The sequence below is a fragment of the Rasamsonia emersonii genome (assembly GCF_000968595.1).
Source record: "Rasamsonia emersonii CBS 393.64 chromosome Unknown ctg1118621762051, whole genome shotgun sequence".
Classification (NCBI taxonomy): domain Eukaryota; kingdom Fungi; phylum Ascomycota; class Eurotiomycetes; order Eurotiales; family Trichocomaceae; genus Rasamsonia; species Rasamsonia emersonii.
In genome coordinates, this window is record NW_013562644.1 from 42,128 (window position 1) to 66,987 (window position 24,860).

General features: G+C 50.9%; 8 protein-coding genes across 8 annotated transcripts; 2 read left to right on the plus strand and 6 right to left on the minus strand.

Annotated features, from left to right (window-relative positions):
• Window positions 1-626: 626 nt before the first annotated feature.
• On the minus strand, window positions 627-4,075 carry T310_9262 (Uncharacterized protein; the record flags this gene model as incomplete). The annotated part of the gene is made up of 7 exons (XM_013468243.1): window positions 627-2,622; window positions 2,820-3,157; window positions 3,239-3,257; window positions 3,479-3,535; window positions 3,604-3,656; window positions 3,775-3,939; window positions 4,025-4,075. 7 exons carry the CDS (start codon window positions 4,073-4,075, stop codon window positions 627-629), a joined length of 2,679 nt encoding a protein of 892 aa, XP_013323697.1.
• Window positions 4,076-4,881: 806 nt separating this feature from the next.
• T310_9263 (uncharacterized protein) lies at window positions 4,882-5,844 on the plus strand (the record flags this gene model as incomplete). The annotated part of the gene is made up of 3 exons (XM_013468244.1): window positions 4,882-5,087; window positions 5,145-5,271; window positions 5,302-5,844. The coding sequence occupies 3 exons, from the start codon at window positions 4,882-4,884 to the stop codon at window positions 5,842-5,844; spliced, it is 876 nt and encodes a 291-aa protein (XP_013323698.1).
• A 602-nt stretch (window positions 5,845-6,446) lies between these two features.
• T310_9264 (uncharacterized protein) lies at window positions 6,447-10,385 on the minus strand (the record flags this gene model as incomplete). Its single annotated transcript, XM_013468245.1, has 9 exons — window positions 6,447-7,807; window positions 7,878-7,975; window positions 8,102-8,249; window positions 8,331-8,394; window positions 8,718-8,825; window positions 8,918-9,070; window positions 9,189-9,549; window positions 9,629-9,861; window positions 10,308-10,385. The coding sequence occupies 9 exons, from the start codon at window positions 10,383-10,385 to the stop codon at window positions 6,447-6,449; spliced, it is 2,604 nt and encodes an 867-aa protein (XP_013323699.1).
• Window positions 10,386-12,239: 1,854 nt separating this feature from the next.
• On the minus strand, window positions 12,240-12,768 carry T310_9265 (uncharacterized protein; the record flags this gene model as incomplete). Its single annotated transcript, XM_013468246.1, has 2 exons — window positions 12,240-12,296; window positions 12,496-12,768. 2 exons carry the CDS (start codon window positions 12,766-12,768, stop codon window positions 12,240-12,242), a joined length of 330 nt encoding a protein of 109 aa, XP_013323700.1.
• Window positions 12,769-13,252: 484 nt separating this feature from the next.
• T310_9266 (uncharacterized protein) lies at window positions 13,253-15,999 on the plus strand (the record flags this gene model as incomplete). Its single annotated transcript, XM_013468247.1, has 2 exons — window positions 13,253-14,645; window positions 14,702-15,999. The coding sequence occupies 2 exons, from the start codon at window positions 13,253-13,255 to the stop codon at window positions 15,997-15,999; spliced, it is 2,691 nt and encodes an 896-aa protein (XP_013323701.1).
• Window positions 16,000-16,654: 655 nt separating this feature from the next.
• Window positions 16,655-18,303, minus strand: T310_9267 (Uncharacterized protein; the record flags this gene model as incomplete). The annotated part of the gene is made up of 3 exons (XM_013468248.1): window positions 16,655-17,768; window positions 17,821-18,077; window positions 18,142-18,303. 3 exons carry the CDS (start codon window positions 18,301-18,303, stop codon window positions 16,655-16,657), a joined length of 1,533 nt encoding a protein of 510 aa, XP_013323702.1.
• A 714-nt stretch (window positions 18,304-19,017) lies between these two features.
• T310_9268 (uncharacterized protein) lies at window positions 19,018-20,634 on the minus strand (the record flags this gene model as incomplete). The annotated part of the gene is made up of 4 exons (XM_013468249.1): window positions 19,018-19,529; window positions 19,698-19,730; window positions 19,803-20,150; window positions 20,235-20,634. 4 exons carry the CDS (start codon window positions 20,632-20,634, stop codon window positions 19,018-19,020), a joined length of 1,293 nt encoding a protein of 430 aa, XP_013323703.1.
• A 623-nt stretch (window positions 20,635-21,257) lies between these two features.
• On the minus strand, window positions 21,258-24,534 carry T310_9269 (MFS maltose permease; the record flags this gene model as incomplete). The annotated part of the gene is made up of 7 exons (XM_013468250.1): window positions 21,258-22,640; window positions 22,672-23,067; window positions 23,401-23,466; window positions 23,550-23,809; window positions 23,886-23,971; window positions 24,059-24,135; window positions 24,169-24,534. 7 exons carry the CDS (start codon window positions 24,532-24,534, stop codon window positions 21,258-21,260), a joined length of 2,634 nt encoding a protein of 877 aa, XP_013323704.1.
• Between the last annotated feature and the right edge of the window lie 326 nt (window positions 24,535-24,860).

Sequence of the window (24,860 nt, forward strand, 5' to 3'; positions counted from 1 at the left end):
TCAGTAGGCAAATATACAGTACAATTATTTATTGTCTGTCTGTTATTGAGTGTAACTTTTACCTGGGACTCAAGAAAAGGGGGAAAAAAAAAGAGTTCGTATGGTCTAATTGACTAGGTAAGATAAATATATTCTAATATATTCTAATGACATGCGACGAGATAAATATATCTAGTATCTATGTTTCCCTGAGAGTCGGCAACGTCGTGTGCTTTCCTGTCTTTTCTCAGACATTGAGCAAGTACTCATTCACTATTTAATCTACTCAGAGAATCTACTCAGAGAATCGAAAACAAAAGTGATAATAATAAATCCTCATTTTATTTCTCTTGTATTCTTGTATGTATGTAGTACAGTTCATACAACAGATGGATGAGTTGTAGACACTTCTGCCGAAAAAAAAGTACCAAACCATACTCCATAAACACATATATCCCATTTTCCATGGAGTCCCCGCCGATAACGCCAATAGACTTAGACTTACTTCATTGTACACACGTAAAGTACAGTACAGTACAGCAGAAGGGGAAAGGAAGAAAGCAGAAAGGGTATTATAAAAAACAGAGGAATCAGCTAGTTCCTATCCGCCGAAAGAACTGCCTGCTTTGTCAGTGAGTATAATTAGATTACGCTTCCGGCTCTTCTTTCTTTTCTTCAGCGACAGCACCCTCCTTGGTCACTGGTTCAGGCACAGGTCCTGGTCCAGGTTGAGGCTGAAGTTGCGGTTCGCTGGTTTGTGCTGGTTCCGCCTTTACCTCTTCAGAGACTGCCGGTGCTGGTGCTGGTGGCGCGGCTGGAGCTGTAGCTGAAGCTGATTCCGGTGCAGGTAAGACTGCAGTGGTCTGAGGCAGGTTTTGTTCTGCGGACGCTGATCCAGTCGTTCCACCCTGTTCAGGAGAAACTTTCACTTTCTCCTCCCCTAGACTCGCCTCGAGAGTGCCCAAAAGGTCGACATTTCCCTCGGCACTAACCCCAGGAACCGGCTGGGAGATGGCCTCCGAAACAACGGGCGCGGAGGCAACCTCAGCAGTTGTAATTGGAGCTGGAGCCTGTGACAAAACTTCACCCGCCGTTTCCACTGCTTCTTGGTTTCCGGTTGTTGTCGTTTGTTCCACAACCCCTGGAACGTCCGCCTTTTCAAGCGCTGGAGCTTGTTCTGGAACGGTTAGATTTTCTGTCGTATGGGTCTGCTCGACGCCCTCCATTGCGTCCGGCGCAGGCTCAGCGACAGGTTCTGCGTTCTGAGATATTTGTACATTATCAGGTGCACTTCCAGGAACTTCATCATTAGTCGTTGTTCCAACAACCGGTGAAGGCTCTAATGTGGGAGGTGCCGCTGAACCCGGAGGCGAAGGTGGTTTAGATTGCTGCAACTCTTGCAGAGATTGTTGGCTTTCTGTGTCTGCAGCATTTTGAACTGAGGTAGACACGACGTCGGTGCCATTTGGGACCGGTATTTCCTGAGAGGGAGCTGGTGCAGCCTCCAAAGACGGCTTCTCTGGTGGCAGTGCCGTAACGGGTGGCTGTTGATCAGAAGTTGAAGGTTGATTTTCAGCAGAAGGCTCAACTGGCGCAGCAGCTTGTTCCGTCACGGATGTTGTGCCTGAGTCTGGCAGAGCAATGCTTGGAGATTTCGCTTCTAGGGCAGCATCTTCTTCTTTCATACCCTCCTCGCCCTCCTCGCCTTCTTCTTCTTCCTCTTCCTCGAACTGCTCCCCGTCAACGGGCATGCGTTCATCTCCAGCCCCATCCGCACCGTGTACCATAGCCGCATCAGCACCCTCGCCAGGGGCAAACATCACCCTCTTCCTACGGCCTTTGCCGGCTCCCTTCCCCTTGCGTTTCGGTGGTGGAGGGCCTCGCCGTTTGCTTGGGGATTCTACCGTATTTGCATCTTCACTAGCGGCAACAGCACCGTCAGCGTTGGTGACACCAACCACTTCTGCGGTGGTCCCAGGAGCAGGTGTTTCTGTCGTCGCGGTAGCCTCCTTCTGCTCGGGCGAAGCCTCAGCATCATCCTTGATTTCTCCCTCTACTGTATGCCCCTCAGGAACCCAGACCTCGTAAACCGAGACCTCGCCTGTAGTCGGATCGACCTTCTTGATCTTTGTCTTCCTCATCGGTGGACGGTTGTTGGCATTCAATGTGCCAGAGGCACCATATAGAGAAGGCAACCCCGGTCTCCTCTTGGCCAGAAATTCCACTTCTGGAGGTTCCATGTGTTTAGGGACGGCCGTCCATTTGCGCGCTGTGAAGCTTCGCTCCACCCTCGTGGCAGGGGCCGTTTCTCCAGCCTCTGTAGTCTCCTTGTCGTCCTCTTCAGTTTCACTGTTGACATGGCGAAGGTAAATACAGCCTGCGCGCGCCGCACGAAGGAGGGCCCGACTCATCGGTGATAGTAGATGGCTGTCCTTTGGCATGGGAAGTTCCGGAAAATATTGATTTGAACCGCCGTCGTCGGCGCTGGAGTCAGGGACGTCCAATTTAGGATCCTGGGAGAAGGTATATGGCTGGCGCGCCCAGCGGCGCACGGGTAAGCCCTCGAAGACATCATGGTCAACCTGTCCTTGGCGGTTGCGGTTGACAGTGTTGTCGGCAAACTGGCGACCCGATCGGGAGGATCTGAACTGTTCGAAGTCAGTCAAATCTGGCATATCTCAAACGCTGAGTGGCTTGCGAAGGAGTGTCCTGCGACCGTGGTGGATTGCACGCAGGTCATCTGAAGGGTGAGCGCCATTGCATGGTTCAGCTCAAGCGGAAATAACCGCAATATTCTCCCGGAGGCAGATCGAAGACTTTTGAAAAGATGGCCAACTTACGGTAGGAGCCATGATGCCGAGCTTGGGAGGCGCGGCAGACGCTCAGAAACGAATACGTATTCTTCAATTATTGCCACAAGGACTTGCTTGTTTCTATGATAGGAAAGCGAAATAGAGCGGGACTCAGCGCACAATATGTCTCTCCACAATGTACCACCAAAAGGTGAATGCGCCGAGAGAAGCAGCGCGTCTGTAGTGCTGGATCGCTGGCTTTGCGCGACTTGGAAGCGGATGCGGATACGGAGCCTTTGCGGAGGCTGCAGAAACCACGTGACCCAAACTTCCATGTTTGCACTGCCGCAGTCCATGTCCAAGCATGTGCTGCAAGAGCTTTTCAGCTTTATGAGACAGAGCAATAGATTATATCAGAATTATCATAGAAACAACTAGAATGGAGTGTTATTCCTTATTGAGCGTACAGGATGATAAATGACATGTCTACTATGTGTACAAATAAGGTCTTCAATGCACATTCAGTCATCAGAACGAGATCCTGAGCAGGAGACTTATACTGACAGTCACTGCTCAAGATCCGACGGCAAAGCGGCTAATGAACACGCTCAATCAGAAGCATGTTGTGACCATCAATCCCAGCTACAGGACAGACATTAGTCGATTGCGCTCAGCCTCCCTACCACGTAAGACTCGAAAGAACTTACCTAGCACTCCGTATCCTTCTGGCGAACGATTTCGCCTTTGTTGCCGGTTTCTTTCCCCTGTATGGTGTCAGATTGGTGTTTCCTGTGATGATACTTGGAAGAAGCCTTGAATAGTCTTAACATACCGTTTTCTGCCCTTCAACAACCAGCTTGTCCAGCTGGTAAAACTGACTGATTGCTGTTTGCCTCTGTACAGATAATCAGTCTCTACATATAATCAAGATACGCAATGCTATTCAGCGCTGTGAAGGGGCTATGCGCGCGCCTCTGTAACGCTCAAGGACAGACGAACTGACCTTCATCATCCGCAAATTCTTCAGACCCTCCTGTATCAACTCCTGGATCTTCCGCTCCTCGGTTTCCTTCTGATGTTCGCGGAATGCGTCCCTTGTCCTCCGGCGAGCATACTCCCGGAAGTTATAGTGGGAGAACTGTGACGACTGACGCAACAGAGAGCGGAACTGTTTTTTCAGAGATAATCAGCCCCCCCATAATTCTCGACCTCCAATTGGATTCGACCATGGAATCTGCGCGGAATGAACGTACCAAGGACCGGACCTGAAAAGCCGTGTCCCGATTTATCGTCGCCACAGACATGATTGCAAGAAATGGGACCCTGAGGAGTGGAGATGTCGAAAAATTAACTGTGAAAAGGGACGAGAATCGGTTGGTCGCTGCTGGTCAGACGTCTGAGCAGACTAAAAATGGCCGAGTCGGTTGCAGGAGAGTCGGATGAGCGAGAGGCGAAAGTAAAAAATCGGCGGTTCTATCGGCCGGTTTGCATACAAGAATTGATTTCCCGCAAAAAAAGACTCCCCACGTACTACTGCACTGAATACCTGAAGTAACAGCAATAACGAAGGTGGCGCATCAGGGGCGATGCTGCTCGCTCAAAAACTGGCAAGGGATTGATAGTCTGGTCAGCAACATGACACGACAGATGAAGGAGGCAGAAGAGGGGAAAACGGGGCAGACCAACAGAGAAACAGAAATGTCGTAATAGCAAAGGAGCCAGAGTCCTATGCCGATGAGCTGGAGCCTGGCGAGTTCGTTACCGGCTTTTTTTTTCTCGGTGTCGCGGGTCGCAAATGACGGAGATAGCCTTGAGGGAGCTCCGCACCTCTGCAGAGTTCGGCCTTTAAGTCGCTCCGGGAGATCTTCCCCGAGCTGGAACGTCATAGCTGTCTTGGGAGACCATCTCCGAGGGCTTCTACTGGTTGTATACCACCTTCAGTACAGTCAATTATTGCAAATAAAACCGAGCTGTTATTCCAGAAGTACTGTATGGAAAGATAAAGACAGCCTGTCTCTCCCAAGATTCCAAACATCTCGAAGATCGCGCCCGGTTCTACCGACTGGCGCAAGTCGCAAAAGAAGGATCGAAGAATACGTACATAAATCAAATGGCACAGATTCCAACACCGCCTCTTTCCCGGCAGGCCTCTGAGGAGCGACAAATTGAGGATCAAAAGAAGACCTCCCAAGATCAAGATCAAGTCCTGCTCCTCGATTCACTTCTCGAGCGCTATCTGCACCTGCTTGACCGCCACCAGACGTTGCAGGCGGAAATAGGCAAGCAGTTGTCATCGGTACGCTATGATTTCATTCTGTCTGTTTTCGTCAGAAAGCTTTTTTTCCCTTGCGATAGACTGCTTGCCGATGGCAGATACCTTCTGACTCCTGTGGGACTGGCAGGGCTTCTTTTCGCTCACTCATGCGAATTATTGCTCTCCTCCCGGGCGGAGATATGGCGAGGATTATTACGACCAGCGGATGAAAGCGACGCGGAGGCTGTAAGTTCTGAGCAGTTGATGTAATTGAAGAGAGGGAAAGCAACTAAGCGTGAATGTACTCTTCTAAGGTTGCTGAAAACTCCCTCGTTGACTCCGGATCAGGAGACGGAGAGCAGTCAGTCGGCTAGTACGTCGCTTGTGTATCAGGTTCAGTACACGCCTGTAATTTCTCGCAAGGAGGAGAGTGAAGATGAAAAAGGCCAGAGGGATAAAGCAGAGCAAAGTGATACGAACGTGAGCAGCACCGGCAAGCAACAAGAAGATAAAGACACGACGTCTGGACCAGGCAGTCCTGAAACCAGCAACATTCCAACACCTTCAACGTCGTCAGAGCCCCCAGAAACAGAACAGGAAACCAGAGAAGAGTCCGCCAAGCCCCCCAGGAAACTATTCCGCTCCGATGATCCCTTGTCATGGTATGGGATTCTGGTTCCCCCATCATTAAAGAACGCACAGCGATCATTTACGGAGGCCATTGAGGGCAACATCCCGAAACTGGCGAGCGTAATACACGAGATGCGGCAAGTCGAGGAGCACGTCCATAAATTGAGGAAGGAGATCAGATTATCATAGCCAATCCGCAAGACGGATCGAATTTCCCTTTCATACAAGCAAATGACTTCGAAGAAGAGACCGGAATAAGCGTGCAATACCATTCACAATTGAACTCAATCTTCTAGTGATGCGCGAACACTACAAATACAGGACATCCTGTGACCTAGAAGCTGAAACAGCAGCAATATTGCTTCATTGGCTCACCCTTGAGCAGCAAAGTTTGGGGAGTGCGCCACATGTGGCAGCCTAGAAAGCTTAGAAAAGGAGAGTGCTTTCCTTTTCAGCAAGGAAGCATGCATATAAGATATGTGGAATGCTGATTGTCTTTTAAAATGAAGGATGGACGCATTTGCAGAAAGGATGTGCGACATTTGATGAAGCCACCAATGACCAAGAAGGATTGAGCAGAGACAATTCATTCTCGTGACAGCCGCTTCCGGGGAAGGGGATAAAGATGATGACAAGGAAATATGACGAATACGAAGCTGAGCGCTGCGAATCTTCATGCGCTGACTACAAACCAGAGGCGGTCTGCCGCTGCACCCTCCTTGTTATCGGCTTGTCCGATTCTTGATGCAATCGTTATTAGCATTTTCAATTTCGCTAGATGCGTTTTGTCCTCACGCAGATACGTCTTCCTCCTGAGAGCCTTTTTTGAACAGTATATCAGAGTCATAATAGCTCGGACGGCGCGGCCTCTTCGGCGCCTTTCCTTTGCGATACGGCGTAACGTGAGGGCTCAGGGCTGCAACTTCGTTTTCCACACTATCCGGGCAGTCTTCTGCAGAACTTTGTGGATTGTCCTTGCCATCATCACCAATATCGACCTGCTGCGCTGAGAGGATATCGCGGTAAGAGGTGGAGCTAGCATAACTGAGTGACTCCACTTCAGCCCGACCAAGTGAAGATCGAAGTTGAGATTGTCTGAGTGAAGGAATACTTTGACTCGCTGAGCCAGCAACTACCGAATGCCAAGGTCTTTTCTCACAAGCAAGAACAGGGGTAGTCGGAGACGGTTGAGGTACCCGAGGGTAGGCATTATAGAACGTGTCGGATGGCTCAGAAGCGTTGGATGCCAACGAGTCACTTCGAGAAAATGAGATGGACTCTCGAGGATTCCACAGTAGAACCTTCTTCAACGAGCCGACTTCTGGTGAATGGTTCTCCTTGTTGCTGCTGTCTGAGGACGCAGAACGGGAGCCGTTCGGCGAATGGCCTTGAAAACGGCTGAGGCAGATGTCCAGGTCCGACAATGCTAGCGTTTGGTCAGATCCTATTGTTGCGGTATTCCTGCACTCTCCTTGGATAGCTTCCTTTGCGACTGTATCTAGCCACGTGTCAATGTTCAGCAGCCAGGGGTTTCCCAAAGTTGCAGTATCTGCTTGTAGTGAGCTGTCTTGGGCTTGGCTGCCCGAACTGCCATGGGATTTAAGTTGGCCGCGTAAATTGCGTTTATCAACTGGAAAGTCTTCCGTCCCGCAGGAGGCCTCTTTCGCATGGGAACGATCGGTTTTCATAGTAACCGATGCTGCCGACGAGACACCAACGTCCACTGAACTTGTTCGTAGCGCTGGTGATGATCTCAGTGCCGGCGACAAGGAGCAGGCCTGAGCCAGGATACTATTTGTGTCAACAAGATCACACGTGGTGATTCCAACATCTTCAGAGGGCGGATTGGTCCTGATCGGGTTCCAGGGTCGCACATGGCTTTTCGTAGGCTGAGCCGAACAGGAGGAGAATGCAATGCAATGCTGCGCCTGCAACTTCTCGTGCGACTCTTCGAAGATCCGTTTCATTTGCACAGAATGGCCCGGAGAGCCATCTTTGCGCGCCAATGAAGATGCCTGTATCCTTTTTCGCCGAATGTTGGGGGCTGATCGTTCGGGTGTTTTCAAAACAGCGTCTTTCTGACCGAGCTGCTGGTCTTCCATTTCCGTCAGGCTTCTCGAATTGCTTGTCCCGGATCCTTCAGAGCCCGAGTCTAGATGGCTATTCTTAGCATCTGTTCCTATACTGCCATTGGGGCTGATAAGGCTAGAGCTCTGTCTTACCTGCCGCCATGAAGTTATTCATCCCCGCGGTCAGACAATGAAATGCACCAATATGATAGTACTGCAAAACGAAAGGAATCTTGTTCTTCGAATTAAGACTGTGGTCAAGGCATATGCCGGCTCAAGAGCAGAATTAAGGTACACTGGAGCTGCGAATACTGATACCGCAAAGGAGAACGAGGAGATACGAGTTGTGCATCTTCGTATCCTAACGGATGGCCTACCTGCTGTTTTGGTCATGATTATTTACGGAAGGAAGGCACTGTTTTATGGAGGCAGCAACATGAGGAAGGGCCATGCCCGCGTCAGCGTAGCTTCCAACTCCCAAGTATCTCTCTTTCTTTCCCAGCCCCCAATTAGGCCTGAAGAGACCTAGAACCTGATGCAGTCGACCAAGATAAATCGTGGTTCTAGAACGCTAAAACGGCTCGCCTTGGTAGTCTAAAATATTACTATTTTTCAGGCCAAAGATCATGCTGTATGTTGGGGACCTCTGGCCCCAGTCGTCCAGTACGCTCTATTCCTTGTCAAGAGTATTATTAAAATGATATCAATAGATCAAGCCAGGGTACCTAGTTATAGGCCTAGGTCTAGGACATTGTTAGGCATCTACGAGCACCTCATTATTTCTTCACCTGGCTGGGTGAGGCAGATGATATACTTGAAAGGTGAAGATCACAGACGCATAGCATAGAACACAAGAATCAGTGGATGTGGCAGCGGACTGACCCCTGCTACCAAAACAGGACGTCAATGTCAAAATAAACCCTTCAAAGCCCTAAGCTGACCCGTAGTCGGCCCCCTTCTGTCCAACGTGGTTAACAACACTGCCATACATACTAGGAGAAGGAGCAAGGGTGTAATCCAGTGCGTCAAATCAATAGACAAACTTCTGCGACATATCGAATCTGCTAACATACCAGACAGTTGCGTAGCCATTGAAATACTCTGGATATTAGAAGCAGAATCCAATTGCAGGGGAAATTTATCACAATGGATCAGGACTCAGGCTTCCTTCCGTAGATAAAATGTGTATATACAAAGAGCTGCTTGTCGGAGTCCTTGAATTCCTCCTTCACCTTGGCAATTAGGACGCGGCATTCAAGTTCCGTCCAGCCCAAGACGCGAGTAAAATTCGACGGAGTCAATGGCGTGAACCTGCATATACCGGCCAATTTGTCGCAGTTTTGCGTCTGTGGGCCAAGGTCCAATCGGTACCTGTGTTGTGCGTAAGTTGGCAGGACGTTCAATTGTCAAAGTTGACTCGTCCATCGGCGCCGAAGACCATCGTGATATGCAATATATCCATACCTTCAACACGTCATCCTGCACATCCACATAGCCTGCTGCTTTTAATTTATCCGACAATTGTCCAGCGACGTTGAGAGGTTTTCCAAACGATGCTGCCCCATCAACCAGGATACGCTGCCAACGCTGGATCTGCGAGTCTTCCGGCAGTTCGCCGTGCTGAGAATGGAACCAGACCTTGAATTCCTGCAGCTCGATATAGCAACCTGGCTTTGTGTGCTTGAAGGCTTGGCTAAACAACCTGTCCCAGTCCGAAATACTTCCCACCATATTGCGTTGGTGGATGTAGACAAATCCTTGACCTTCCCCATACGGCCACTCAGCTTCAACATCGTCAACGATGAACTGGCAGTTCGGTGTAACCCTAGGTCACATTCATGTCAGACAATCGCCAGACAATCGTTTGCAACTCTGGGCCGTGACTGATGCGATACCACTCTCACCAATGACTTCTGCACTTGGGAACTCGCTGCAAGCTTCGGTCAATATTGGTCTTGTTAGAGGTGTAGATCACTGACTTGGCGATATCAAGGGCATAGATGCCTGTTCCTGTTCCATAATCGAGAATGCGCTGTGGAGAGCGAGGGAGCGGTGCCTTGTAAAGGCCGCCGCCCAGCATCAGACGATAGATGTGGTGCAACATATCCAGGCGATCTTGCTCGGCCTCATCATTGGGCTTTCAGCCATAGTCAGCAGAGAGCTAGCTGTCCACTTGCTTATTGCATTACTGACAAAGAGATATTCGCCTTCGCGAAATCGGTGGTATCTCCGGCCATTCTGTCGCGAGTCTTATATCATATACTTCGCCCATGGTATACTTGCGAAGAAATACCTCATATCTGGAGCCCTTCCACTGTTAGCAGCGCTTGCTTCACGGAGAGGTCTGAAACATACACATAGTCAAGCACACTCGACACAAGCGATGTGGTGAAAGAAGCAGAATCACTATATATAAATTCCACCATCAGAAATTTATATTGACCTGGACGGTGCTTCAAAATGGGCTCCGCACGTATCACCAAAGGTGGAATCGGCGTCAGAAATGACACTGTGTCACTTATCAGTAAGCAAGCTACATTCACACTCTGCATGACACAGGATCAATAGAAGTTTTTATATTACCTGGGCCTCGATGGTTTGCCCCTGCAGTGGGACAGCGGCTGCAGCTGGTGCAGGGCCTTCTTGGGCGGTTGAAGACATTGTGGCTTGCTTCGACCAGAGTGTGAAAGATTGTTGGCAGTTTTCAGAATACGCTTTTATGTACTGGCATCGAATGCTACGAGCGATCTGGAGGAGAATTGCCACTTCAATAAGCCGGCAGCTGCGGGGTAACGAGAATCATTGCGGCGCAGACAGCTTGGTCGCATCTATCTCACGATAGATCGCTGCTGTCGCCAAATCAAACATCAACTCCGACGAGTGGAGTTGTTTCTCAAGCCAGAAATCCTCCACTTGTCTGACTCGTGACGTGGTCAACTGATAACGTCATGGCAGATGAGTGGTGGTATATTTTCTTTGTCTCCTTTGCCAGCTCAAAGAGTTCTAATGATGCTTTTCTAGACCTGCAAGGTGTCCTGAAAAGAGGATTCTATTACAGGAGCAGATCAGTCAAGTTTTCAATTCATTCACAAATAATCTCGTGAGGATTGAACAGGAGGCCTGTGTGAAATGGTCAATTATATTAACGCAGCTTTGGGGTTGTTCCAATGTTGGAAGGACGTTGATCAGCACGACACTGGCAATTGAACAAGGAAATATCCATGCCTAGCCAATATGCATGACTTGAAAAATACGAAGACTTTGCCCACATAGAATAGTATTCACTCACAAGATCAGTCTCTGAACACTTTAGCGAGCCCAACAGATATCTGCTGGTGCTTTCATTTGCTCCAAAGATAGCTTGCGCCAGAGAGATCAATATATCTGTCGAAGGTAATCCAAGTTAAATAATGTGATGGAAATTGTTGAAAAAAGGTCAATATGGCATCGTTCATCATCTTTAGAATTGCTTATCGCTATCAGCAGTAAAAGTACCCGAGCATCAGAGCCAATAAGGCAGAGGTCTGCAGTGGCTGGTTGCAAGTGGCTGAAACTAGCCTTTGGGGCCGTGCACCGTGCCAGCAGTTATTTGTGGGGTTTTGCTCAGAAAGTACCTAGGCCAGTTAGGAGTCCTGATAATAATATATATACTATAGACTATGCTTGTTGATTTACATGCTGCTGAGTTATCAGGAGGAGGAGTAGAAATCAATAGTCCATTCCGTCAGCTTTGGGCCATTGCAGACCATCAGCGTATATACATAGTGCCATCTTAATGGAAGAGTGATCAGTAAAACGCACTGATTTTGATTGTGGGTTCTATTAAATAGAGGATATATCTTGGCCCATGGTTTCTACTCATTTGAGGTGGAGCAGAACAATAGCCACATGCAACGTGCACGGCACGTGCTGTTAGTGCTGGAGTGGACCATGGGACAGCGCTTCGGATTCCAGGACAGTCTACCATTACCATCAATGTCAGGAAGCTGACTATCACTCCACGGAGTACTCCGTACGGAGTAACCGGGTCATTGATAGCTGCACCAAGTGCACAGACTTGCTGTGATGACGCGCAGCGACGATGGATTAACCGTTGAAAGCGGTCCATCTCAGCCCCGCTTCATGCTGTCGATGAGACACGACTAGCCAGGCGCAAGGGCCATCTGAAACCACGCCGTCGCCATGCCCTTGCCAGTGTCAATGAACCCGCGCCAATACCGCCCGCCCGCTGCCCGGCGCTATCCAGGATTCGAGAACAGAGCCGGAAGTCCAGACCCAGCTGGCATGATTCGCCGGGCTCTTGGCCAGTCTCCATCGTTGCACTCCTCGATCCCCCAATGACGTCCCTTCCTCTCGATAATGCTGGTGATTTACGCCGAGATGAAGACGCCATTCAGCTGCCAAGGACCGTCGTAATGGATTCGGCACGGGCGGATTCATCATCCTTGTCGGTTGGGTGGCGCAGGGCATACAAAGACAGATTCATTGCAGAGCACGTTTAATAATTTAATCATACTATCCGCAAAGTATGATTCGTGGCGCCGAGATCTGGGACAATGCGACTCCTCGAAGCTATTCCTTATTGTTATCTTCACCAAAGACCAATCGCTAGCTAAGTCACCAGGACCCCTGCCTGTGCTGTGACAGTCGCGACACTCTAGACAAGCCGACTCAGTGAGGCGTTAACTAGTGGGCGCCAGGCTCCGCGTTAATAATAACAATAATAATATCAACCAGTTTTGGAGAAAATTATGCGCCTCAGACAACTTACTTTCTGTTGGGCTGGCTTCGACAGAACCGCGCGGTAGACAACCTTCAACTTCCCTCCTTCTTCGAGGCTCTCCTTCTTCGAGCTAGACGCTCTTTTCTCTTCTCCTTGTTCTTTTTTTCTTTCTCTCCGGGGAGCCATGGGGTGTTGTGAGATGTGAATAGGCTTGTCGTCTTCTCTGCCTTGGTGCGTTCGATCATACAGCGAACTACGCACCAAGTGAGACATTGCCAGTTTGATGTTTCGCAGGTGACTGCCACCGCCAGGCCAACCCATGTTTCCTTCGAGCTGAAAGTTCTTGGTCTTGTATTTGCTGATCCATTTCATTCACTTCTTCAGGCATTGAATGCCGTATCTTCATTCCATTTTCTTTTCTTTTCTGGCAGCCGAGGTCTGCATACTGTCGACTTTTTCATTTCGTTTCATTGAATATTCACTGCGTCCTTCACTTCGTCGGACCTAGTCAACTACTCCCCGGCAGAACAACTCTTCGAATTGCTTTAGGGTAGAATCATCGGCGATTGTTGTCACTCGTTTACAGTCTCTGCTTCCGCCAAGTTGCGATCCTGGCGTCGACCCGAATTAGCTATTTCATTCTACATTTACAGCAGTAACGGAGTGATATAACTCCTTCCGGTCTTCTAGCTCGATGCTTCAGCTTGTCACGCGTCGACGATTGCACATAGCGTCCGTGCTTCTTTGACGTGTCGTGAACCTGTAGCAGATATCCAATTGAGACAACAAACCTGGGGGTGGACCAATGAGCCAAAACCGACAAGTCCCTCCCGGCTTTGGCGGTGGCCCTGGCAGGAGGGAAGAGGCAGCAGCAGCAGGAGGATCAGTTCGACGCGCACGCGAACTGCTGGAAGCCGGGGTGCGCAGAGAACTGCCGGCACAATCCCCATATGGAAACAACGCCCAGTCTCCAGGTTCCATAGGCCTCCAGCCCCGAGGGAAGCCGCCAACTGGATCTAATAATACGGTGCCAATGGCGCAGCAGGGAAAGCCTGCTCCAAGCAATTCTTCTACTCCAAGAGGCCCGCCCCCTCTGCGACCTAGACGCCCGGGCGATGCTCCATCTCCACTCCAAAATGAGCCAGCAGTGCCGACCCAAGCGCGACAGCCGTTGCCAACTTCCGATGAGAGGGACAGTTATGTCAGCCCGACTGCCATGGTTGGCAAGGACTACCGCTCTGAAGCTCTCACTGATATATCGGAAAATATCCCCGCACCACCAGTTGCAACGAACCAGGCTCCGACTGCGCCTCCTCGACGCAATGCGAATCTCGCTCCTCCGCCCTCGTCGAGACGAGGCCCGTCATCGTATTATTCTCGTGGGCCCGGACCCTTCGTCTCTCCTATTGCAGAGGAGTCTAGCGACAACTCGCCCAAGAAGGACTCGTACGCGTCAAGCGCAGTTATTCCATTGAGCTGGGGGTCGGGACCGCCTGAGTCGGACGTTCTAGGAAACTACGATGACGAGACTACACCGGATTCGGACTCAGACTCGGGCTCGGACTCGGACGATGATTCTCGAAGATCAGATGCCTCCAACGACGACCAAGAGCCAACTCTTGTTAGGCAGGCTAGTCTGGGTAAGCGCGGTAAACCTGCTCTACGCACCATCAACAACAAATCGCAACCTGAGCAGAGTAACCACCGGGTGACTGAAGAAACTGGACTTGCTCTTACAGAAAATCAAGGGTCTGCAGGAGCGACACGCCGCGACTCCGGCGACGGTGGCTTGCGTTACCCATCAACCGTGGACCTAGACAGTCGAGCATCAACTATTTCCTCCAATTCTTCTGATTCCTCCGGGTTCTACTTGGAGAAACCGCCAGTCGTTTCGGGTAACTCTCCGCCGAAGGCTCCCGAGCAGGTTGACCGTAATGTTTCAGGAACAGAACGAAACGTCGGCGGACTCGCAACCCCAGCTCCGGGAATGAGCGACAAAGTACCAGAATCCCGCCGGCCTCCCCGGTTGAATGTAGATGCTGTTCGGGAAGCAGAGACCAGAGGAAGCCTGACGAGTTTGACTGATCTGATCAAACGCGCCACCATGCTTGCCTCAAATCTAGAACGGGGAAGGACGGCAAGCAGGCTCGGATTCTTGGACATGTTAAATGGCGGCCGGGAGTCCAACGTTCGAAGTCGTAAGTAGTTGACCTGGCGCTGTTTGGCCTGGATTGGTGGACTAATACTTGAGAAGCGGGCAAAGATCGAGGCTCTGGGTCGATCTCTGATATTCTGGCTTCGTTCCCCCCTCCCCGTAACGATACTCCAAACACCGAGAAGACCTTCTGGCCATATGGTCCTCCTGAGAAGTCCAAAGCACGCGATTTGCAATCGCGGGAAGCAACGACACGGAGCCAGACGTCAACGCCTTCGAACGCTCGCCGACGCTGTTGCGGGATGCCCTTGCCGGCCTTCATCTTCTTGTCCATTGTTGCTCTACTTCTCGTTGCCGCTGCGGTCATTCTACCTGTCGTCCTGGTGGTCATTCCTCGCCATAATCATACCGTGTCAGCCAACAGCAGCAATGTAACAGACACGAACCAATGCCAACAGTCGCTACCGTGCATGAACGGTGGAGTCAGTGTAATGAACAATAACAACACTTGTGCCTGCGTCTGCGTGAATGGATTTTCCGGCCGGCAATGTACCATCTCTGATGATGCCAGTTGCACGACAACTGAAGTCGGTGACGGATCCTCGGTCGATCGCAATGCCACCGTGGGCAGCGCTCTTCCACGGCTGTTTAGCGAATCGCAGTTCAGCTTCAACATCCCGCTGAACGAGGCGGAGATCCTCAGCTTGTTCAGCGCGAATAACGTTTCTTGCACGACCCAAAACGCTCTGGTATCATTTAACGGTCTTAGTGAGAAGCGTCGTCGTGGATTATCATCGGATTCGGATTCTTCGGATTCAACGTCCGTCGAAGACGCAGGCTCTGAACAAGCGCAAACAACTTCGGCTCCCACCGCGGCGGTCTTTTTAGGGGCGCGTGATGATGGCAATCCTGTTGCCACCAGCAACGGGATTCTTTTCGAACCGACAGCCACTAGCACACCATCACCGTCGTCATCTGCTAGTAGCGCAACCGTCACTGCGCTGATGCTAATGGGAGGACCGATGCAGACAGGTACCACCAGCAGCGCTTCTTCTTCTCAATCGACGACCTCTTCAGCGTCATCTTCATCTTCTTCACCATCCTCCTCGTCGTCGTCGTCGTCGCTGACAACCCGCGTCCTCGACTTCGCGCGCATTGCCGTGCTGTTCATCTTCCAGCAAACGGACGATCTACTCGCGGCGACTACCGCGCAAAGCAATATCGCGTCCTTTCTGACCGATATGCCCCAGAGTAATTCCACCGACATGAACATGAGCATGAACCCCGCTGGTTCTGGTGCCAACACGCCCACGGACTTTGTATTGAACTTTGCCAATTTCACAATCACGTTGGCGAATGGGACTGTCGTCGGTGGTGGAAGGGGAAGCACGGGGTGATTGATATCCGATCCGATCAGAGATCATCATTCTCTTTTCTTTTCCCCAACTTTTTTTTTCTCAATCAGAAGATCTTGAGGAAACCTTCTGAAAGGTCTTTTGATACTTTTTCTTTTTCTTCCTGTAAAGTTGTGTGTCTGTATGCATGTGTGTACGTACATACTCGTACGACACTTGTACTGTATGTAGGTATGTAGATACTACGTAGGTGGGTATGTGGGTAGGAAATCTGCAATTGCAAATAATTAGGTACTGTACATAAGAGGCGAGCGACTTCAACAAACAAGCTCCTTTGGAAAGGGTGGCAATTTATATGCATGTATGTACAGTACATAGCGGTCGAATAGCTGCGATGGATAGATAAATATCTACTTCACATAAATTTTTTCTTTGCCCCAACATAGCTCCTGATCGACATGTGTAGAATATGGAATAGATAGATAGGTGTATCATGAATGCAAAACCAACTAAGTTTGTGGACGAAGACGAATTTATGGGTATGGGTATGCAAATAACATGATGCATGCTATCGTTCTATCGTTCATACACACACACAAAAAACTTTTCAGTCATCCAACAACGCTGAAAAACATGGATAATGATACATGACTTCGATGTATCTCCACATCGTTCATTGTATGACCGGCTGGTTGGTTTATGAGATTGTCTCCTCCAGTTCCACGGTCCCGTCGGCAACGTGGGAAGCTCCGATATCTTCGACCTTGTCGGAGGAACTACCACCGGTTTCGTTGTAGACCGTCCGCTCGGGGAACACGAACTTGGAGCTCTCCCAGGGCTTCACCTTCATGACGTACATCGTGTCGATCTCCTCCAGAGTGCGGTCCTTGCCCTCGATGACGGCAAAGTACACCAGGGCCGCGGCCAGGAAAAGGCAGCCGGCAAAGACGTACCCGAATCGGAAGTCGATGGCACTGGTGATGAAAGGCGTGAAGAATGCCAGGAGGAAGTTCCACAGCCAGTTCGATGCTGTCGCCAGCGACATTGCTCGTGCACGGAATTCGGATGGGTAGAGTTCAGCAATAATGGCCCACACCATTGGACCCCATGTGCTTGCAAATCCCAGGATAAAGAGACAGGCGAAGACAACCATGACAACTCCCGCAGAATGCGTCTTCTCGGGGTTCTCCCGGTCCAAGGAGAAATGGCCCACTGAGGCAAAGACCATGAAACAGATGAACATCCAGAGGGCTCCCCCAATGAGAGACTTGCGACGGCCAAAGTTCTGAATGAAATAGAGACCCAGGAATGTGGTACCAAAGTTGACGGCACCAAGGATCATCTGGGTGACATAACTATTTTGGATACCAGCTCCCTTAAAGACAGTCGTACCGTAGTAGAAAAAGTAGTTGGCACCGGTTAGCTGCTGAAGAGCCTGCAAAGACACCCCGACGACAACTCTGTATGCCATTCGGGGAGCACGGAACATCTGTCCCCAGGTGACGTTGCCACGGGTCATCTCTTCTTCGTGTTTCTGCTTGATCTCTTCGAGTTCCTGGTGCAGGGCACGGTGGTTTGTCGGGATGCCATAGACCTTGGCCAGGCTGTTCATGGCTCTTTCGATTCTCCCATGGCGATAATCGTAGCGAGGACTTTCTGGGAAGAAAGCAATGCCCACTCCTAGAATGATCGCCCACACGTAGGTGATTCCCATGGTAATGCGCCAGGATCCGGTGTCATTACGGGCCTCAGTTCCGTAGTTGATACAGTAGGCGACGAAGATACCAAGGGTGACGAAGAGTTGATACGTACTGCAAGAGTCAGCTACATCTAAAGAGAAAAAGCTCCAGACAAACCCCATACCTGATCAGCGACCCTCGAATGTGCCTCGGACCGGATTCACCCTGGTACATAGGCACGAGCAAAGACAGAGCACCCACGCCGAGGCCTGCCACCCAACGGCCCAAGGCGACTTGGTACCATTTCCCAACTGGAGCAGATATCTGCACCGTGATGCCGGCGCAGAGGATCACGCACCACCCGCTAATGGACCATTTGCGTCCGACGCGATCTGCAATGGGGGCAGCAGCCAACGCGCCCATCAGCGTGCCGATGGAGAGCTAGGAATCATTCCATGTCAGAGCCCTGAACAAGAGGGAGAGTGTTCGCAGAAAAGACACTTACCAGAGCCACTATCACTCCGGAACGTGCGTTGGTGAAGTGATACTGTCCATCGCCATTGGGCTCGCCATAGCGCTGCAGGAAGTTGTCCATTTCCAAAAAGCCTGAGATCTGACCGGTGTCATAGCCGAAGATGAACCCGCCCATTGAGACTAAGACTCCCATGATAAAGGAGCGCCATGTCAGGAGAGGGATCGGGGTGTCGACGAAATGATGGCCTTTCTCGCCATCAGTTGGCGTTGGCGTTCCGAAATGGGTATCCGGCCTCAATCGAGGCAACCCCAACTTTGGGAGCCCCATGGATCGGATCCTCGTCGAGACTCGACTAAATATTAATCTATAGAATCGCGAATGGCGTGGTAGATGGACAGATAAACCCTAAGTGTGATGCCTGATAAGATGGATGGGGGTATCTATGTGCGTGCGTGTATGTCCATGCAATGTCCTAAGGCCGGGCAGCCGGGCAAGGGCCATTTTTATACGCGCATATGCAGTGCGAGATGAATGGCCCAGCGTGAGCCACCTCGAGGAAAGAGCGCGCAAAGAGGAAGGCGCTCATGAGGTCAACTCGGGCCCGGCACTGGGCCAGCGACAGGCGTGAGGCCAATGAAAACCGGCTCGGAATCACCTGGAAAGCTCCGTCGGGCCGGTTCGTGCAAGTTCGCGCTGCTGCAGGACATCACGGGGCCCCGGGGGCTGCCTCGCGGGGATTGGAGATTTCTGGTGGTGTTCTCCATCCTGTGGTCCCTTCTTCAGTCGACCGTTGCCACTGTCTCCGAGACATACGGGTCTGGCTATGCCGGCCATTTGCCGAGCTCTTCGGCATCCCCGGGCGACAAAACGATATCTCTGTGTATCGCTACTGCGGAAACGCCTCGTTCATGGCTGAGAAAGACAGTACGCCCTTCGAATGCTCAGGGTTGTTGGAGGGACTGGACTGGCAAGCGTGGAGGAGCGGTCAGCGATGCGGTGCACAAGGAGAATACGATTCGTTCGCCGTCGTACATCCTTACCCAAGGAAGAAGAGAAGCCGACGAACTGAGTGGCCACATGACAAATCGAATTTTCTCGAGGCCAGCGCAGGCGGATGGAATTGCATAATGAGGCGGGCGCTCCATGGCCGCGAACTCCGGATCCGGAGAACATGGAGATCCCGCGCTTCTGATTAGTCCGCCGCGGGGGACGAACCACCCAGGCCTGGCCCGTGCCGGAAGCCCACGGAAGTCCTGCGATTATGTAATAACCAAAGCTTTTCACAGTGACTGAGATGTGTAAAACGCCCTGCTGGACTCGGCACCCCACGGCATCGAATCTCTGCTCTGCTTGGCTCCACAGAACACTCGCGTCGTCTCTATAATGCACTGCGCCTGTAGGCTGTGGCGGATGGCAACCTGTAGTCTATAAGTAGGGACATTATCGTCTTTCCTCGAGCACCACGTCGATGCGTATTTGCAGAGAACCAGATATGGACAATGGAATGACGGGTGAAGAGGAACACTGCAATGTAGTAAGCTCAGGACATGAAACAACCTCAAGTCATGACTTCTCGGCATACGTACTGTACAGTAGGACAGCTCCTGAGATGATCAGCCCTGAGAGTGTTGCATATCTTTTGATGGCAGTTCATCCAGGCTCCCAGAGCATCACATGCATCCCAGGCTCACCAGGGTCAAACAAGCCCCGGAAATCCAGCCTCCCAAGGGATCGAAAGCCTGCGCGATGGTACAGGCGATACCCCTGGGAAGTGGACTTGACCAGCACGGGGACACTTTCCCGCATCGCTTGGTCCAACCCCCACTGCAGAGCCTGCGTGCCAAACCTGCGTCGCTGGAACCGGGGATGGATGTACATTGCATTGATCTCCCAGCGTTCGGGGAACAGCAGCGTGGGGTCCACAGGTGGAGGATGCTGAAAGAGGATGGGATGAACCTGGGACATGTGTCTTAGGTTGATGGTGGAATCGAAGGGATAGTAGAGAGCGATGCCTAGGTAGTGGGCAGCTGCTCGAAGCCCTGTCATGCTTGATCAGTAACCTTAATTAAGGAACAAGGAGGAGGTGGGAGCATATTTATTCTTCTAATCAATTATACACATACTCGTCGCCCATCGTCTGCCCCGTTCCTGCCATCGCCGCGCAGACTCGTCCTGGCCTACTCTCGTCCAGATCGTAAATCCGACAATAACAGAGTCATTATCCTCGTCATCATCTTCTTTCCTTCCATTCCCATCTTCCTGCTCTGTAAGAGAGGATACTTCCTCCTCCAACACGTGACAGACCGTTCCAGGCTGAAGCCGTTTCATCTCCTGGAACCTCCGGCACGAGGAGACGTAGGCCGCCCACTTTCTCTCGTTCTTGACTCCTTTACCATCACTGTCATTGCCATTGTGTCCCTGGATTCGGCGATAGTACAGCGCAAGAGGGTCTGTGAGGTTGCAGAGAGCTTCGATTTCAGCAATGGCCCATGCGTCTTCGAACCTGTACTCCCGTAAACGCATCTGATAGAAAGAACCCCCAGTTCCTCAGGGCGGAGGAAGATCAGGTGTAGTCAGAGAGCGGAAATATCATTGTATCTTTTAAAGGCAAGGGTCCGTAACTTGATCGGTGAGGGCTTGCGACGTAACTTTGTTCAATAATTGTGTCCCCGAAAATGGCACGCGCTAGGCCAGATACGTACACATTTGGTATTCCAATCCAAGGTTTTTTTTTGACGCCGACACTCTATCTAGACAGTAATTCTATACAATCTTCGTTTTCTTCGAGGTCTTCCCTTTCTTCTGCTGAGAGAGCAAAATAAAAAAAATACTTCTCCAGAAAACAGCACATACGGAGTAGAAATACGTGAATGATATAAATTGGAGAATATTCTCAGCCTTATTTTGAACCCACTTTCAAGTTGATCAAATAGAAGTTCATTGTACTGTTCAAGAAGACGTGGATATCTCCAACTGGTATTCATGTCACACAACAAACACCAACTCCGACCCAAATGCGAAAAGAAGACCCCAATCCACGATGACATCCCACACGTTTTTTTTCATGCTGCCATTAATCCAGTATATACAGTCAGCTATTCTGGGATAAGGCGCGTGTTCATCATACGAAGAGAGAATTATCCCGATCACAGACCCAGGAGGCCAGCGTCGTCGATTAACGGTAGCAATCGGTTCGCGCGGTCCTGGACAATCATCTCCTCGGCCTCCCATCGCTTCCGCTCTTGCGTCTTCGCCTGGACGCGCTTTTCTCCGCCATACCAGGCCTTTTCAGCCTTCTTCTTGGCTTCCTGCTCCTCCTTCTGAGCCTTTGCAACCTGCTTTTGGACCATGGTCTTCCAATTGTCGAGGCCAACTTTCAAGCACTGGATGCATCGCTCTCGGGCTGCAGCATCCTCCCGGTCATTGCTGAGTTCCATAAAAGTGGTTTCGGCCATGTCCACCGCATCCCGGGTCCACGCAAGACCGTTCTCTCGAGAGGATGTCGCGTAGATAATCTCCCCAATGTAGGTCATCAACCCTGCTTCCTCGCAGGCGGAGCCAACAGTCCGAACGGGTGGGTCATTTCCAGATGGCGGCGCATCAGGGTACTTGACAGGGACCAAGATGGTCTTGATCTTGTTCACTAGATCACTGAAAGGAAAGTGACCCGTGGGTTGGGAAGCCGGGCGTCGCGGTTTGGGGCTGGGGTCTTCTGGCAGCCTGCGTCGGGCTTTGAGAACGGAGGTGAAGATGGATAGCGCGGTTTGGAGGTCTCCAGATCGCGCATGGTGGACCGCGAGCGCAGTGGATACCCTCATGATGTTCTCCGAAGCAATGTCTTGGTTATTGTTTTTCAATACCCCAGTCTTGGTATCAACCACTCGAGCAGCGTCAAAGGGTAGTCCCGCAGCAGCGATATCCATCGCCCAGTTATATACGTCCCGTGCGGTGCCTTTCAAGCCCTTGTAGTCCAACCAGTCGGCGTAAGCCAGGGCGGCGTCGACTTTCTGCTTCGTGCTGAAGCCATTGGTAGTAAGAATCTTGATGTAGAACACCTCTGGGGGCTCTGAAGCCGGTTCACAGTTTTCCTCCTGGAGCTGCGGTTTCCCCGCTGGAGAAGGCTTTGGATGTGGATTGGAGGGCCCAGCGACGTACTCTGCCGGGGCAGAGAGACGGAGTTTCCAGTCTGTCAACCAGCCCTCCAGGTTTTCTGCCGCCTTAGCTGCACCCATCAGGGCCTGGAAATATCCTCTTCTCCACGGCTCGCTCTTCATGGACACATCATACCCGGTTTTCCCGACCCCCTCGACCAGAAAGCCACCATCGCCCTGCTCCCGGATCCCTTTCCCTTCCCCTTCCGGGTCCTCGAGCCGTTTGATCACCTCCCGCAAGTATCCCGCAACCTTCGGCCAGCTGGTCATCAGCTTGCCGATTTCCTCCGGGTGTTGAAGCGCCTCTGCCGAGCGCAGACACCAGCGGGTCTTCCAGCTCCACTCGGGCGGTGTGGGCCATTTGTGCTCGATCTCTTCCTGGTATATGCCAATTTTCATCAAGTGGAACATACAAAGGATCAGATAGACGGTAAGCGCGACTCTCAAGCCGCGCGTGATGCGGCGTTTGTAGTAATCGCGCCGCTCGGTGGAAATTAGTCTGGCAAAGTGCTGTCGGAGATGGGTCGACCACGGTGGAAGAGGGCGATTGCCAGCCAGCGGGGAAAGGAAGGGCAGCTGAGGACGATTCGGCGAAGCTGTGATCAGGAGAAGTTGGGATTTGTTGGTGAACAGTCGGGGCCCGGACAGAGGACTCCTGTGACCGCGGGGCGGTCGTAGAGGCCTGATGAGGCCCGGTATTCGCCGGGCACTGCTTCGATGAGGAAGCATTGTGTGGATGTCGATGTTTGTCGCAGATTGCGGGAGGTTCTCCGATCGAGTTGAAGTTGTCGGGAGTCTGGAGATCCTGTTTGGTCTGTTTGCACACGAACACCGTATCGTATCATCTACAGTACTCGCTAACATTGCCAATTGAATTGATGACTCTCATTTGAAATTTGATTTATGCTATTTTTGTAAATTGGATCAATAGTAAAGTTCCATGCTCAATGAAGCCAGTTCCTGTTGCAGGCTCTTGGTGTTACTCAGTTCTCGAAACACGAGCGAGGTGATGCTTATTGATGCCAAGATAAACTCATATTATGGAACGAACGAGCAATGAAAGTACATATGATATATATACTAAGACTGCTTATTGGGCCTCTGTCCAGGCGAAGTATGTTTTCCCATGCAACGCTACCTCACCCGCTTCATTGACTTCGACATCGTCGCCCCGCAGCGCCGCATCGAATCGATCTCGGACATTCTGTTCAAGTCAACACAATCAAGTCCAGAAAAAACAACATTATGCAAAAGCCAGAGATGTCTTATAAACAAAGAATAACACACCTGAAGCTCAGTACCCTCCAAAATCGCAATTTGACTAAGAGTACGGAATCGGTCCCAGAGGGTGATCTTGGGCAGGAAGATGGTGAAAGGAAGTTGACATTCATTCAGGGGTTTGGCGAAGAGGTGTTGGTCTTCTTCGTTAAAGATGGTCCTCCACACATCGTGCCGGAAGCGAGGATGGTTGTCGTCAAAGTCGAAGACGATGTCTTTGATCTGAGATTCCCACTTCGTTGTCGGTTGCCAGGATAGAGGGGCGTTGTCTAGGGCAGGCACCAAGGTTAGATTGGGAAGGAAAAAAAATGACGGTTATTAGGGGAAGGGCGTGATAGGACATACAGTCTTCAATATGCCAGATCAATCCCAAACGACCTCCAGGTTTGAGAACCCGGTGGATCTCCTTCAATGCATCGAGGTTGGCAAACCTGTAGATATTGAAAAACACAAACGATCAGACGTGAGACAATGTATTATTCGCGATTGGAATTATCCTCTTTGATATGAAGACTAACCAATGAAATGCCTGCAACACAAGCATCAGTCCGAGCATAGAGATGACAATTTCAGTATCGACAACAGTATCTACTATCTATACTCCAGATGTGTAACAAACAAAACATACCTGAGCCACAACAACCGCATTCACACTCTGCGAATCAAGAGGAATACTGCTCGCCCATCCCTTGAGCACCTGAACCCCTCGCAGGGCCTTCTTCTCCAACTCAGCGCGCATATCATCATGCGGCTCAACGGCGACGGTCCCAAACCCCTCCGGACGAGCAGCCAGGACTTCGGTGAACTTGCCCGTTCCGGCAGCCAGGTCCAGGACTTTTGCTCCCTGTCGACCGGTCAGCTGCAGAGCTGTGAGGAGTTTGTCAGCCTCCTCGTCAGTGTAGGCTGGTCGGTATTTGTCGTAGGAGGAAGCCTTGGCGAAGCCGATTTGGGCTGGGTTCGCGAGGGACTGCGATGAAGATGATGCAGAAGCCATTGCTGAATCCACAAAAACTCGAATAATATGGGGTATAGTGCTGTGTCTTTTCTTTTAATTTTAATTAACAGGGTATCTTCTGTCTCTAATACACCTAACTACAGCGGGGGCATAGATTAAAAAGTACGTAGTTGTGTAGAACGGAGAGACAAAATTGAATCTCCACTGATGGAGCAGGTGATTAGATTAGATACCAGGCACGCGCCATTTATCGGCGCTGCTTAAGGCTGACTGGGCAAGGTGGTAGATAATTCTTCCTATACCGGGTTACTAAGTACGGAGTACCTAATTAGCCCTGCGATGTCGGACAGGTCACAGAACGGGAT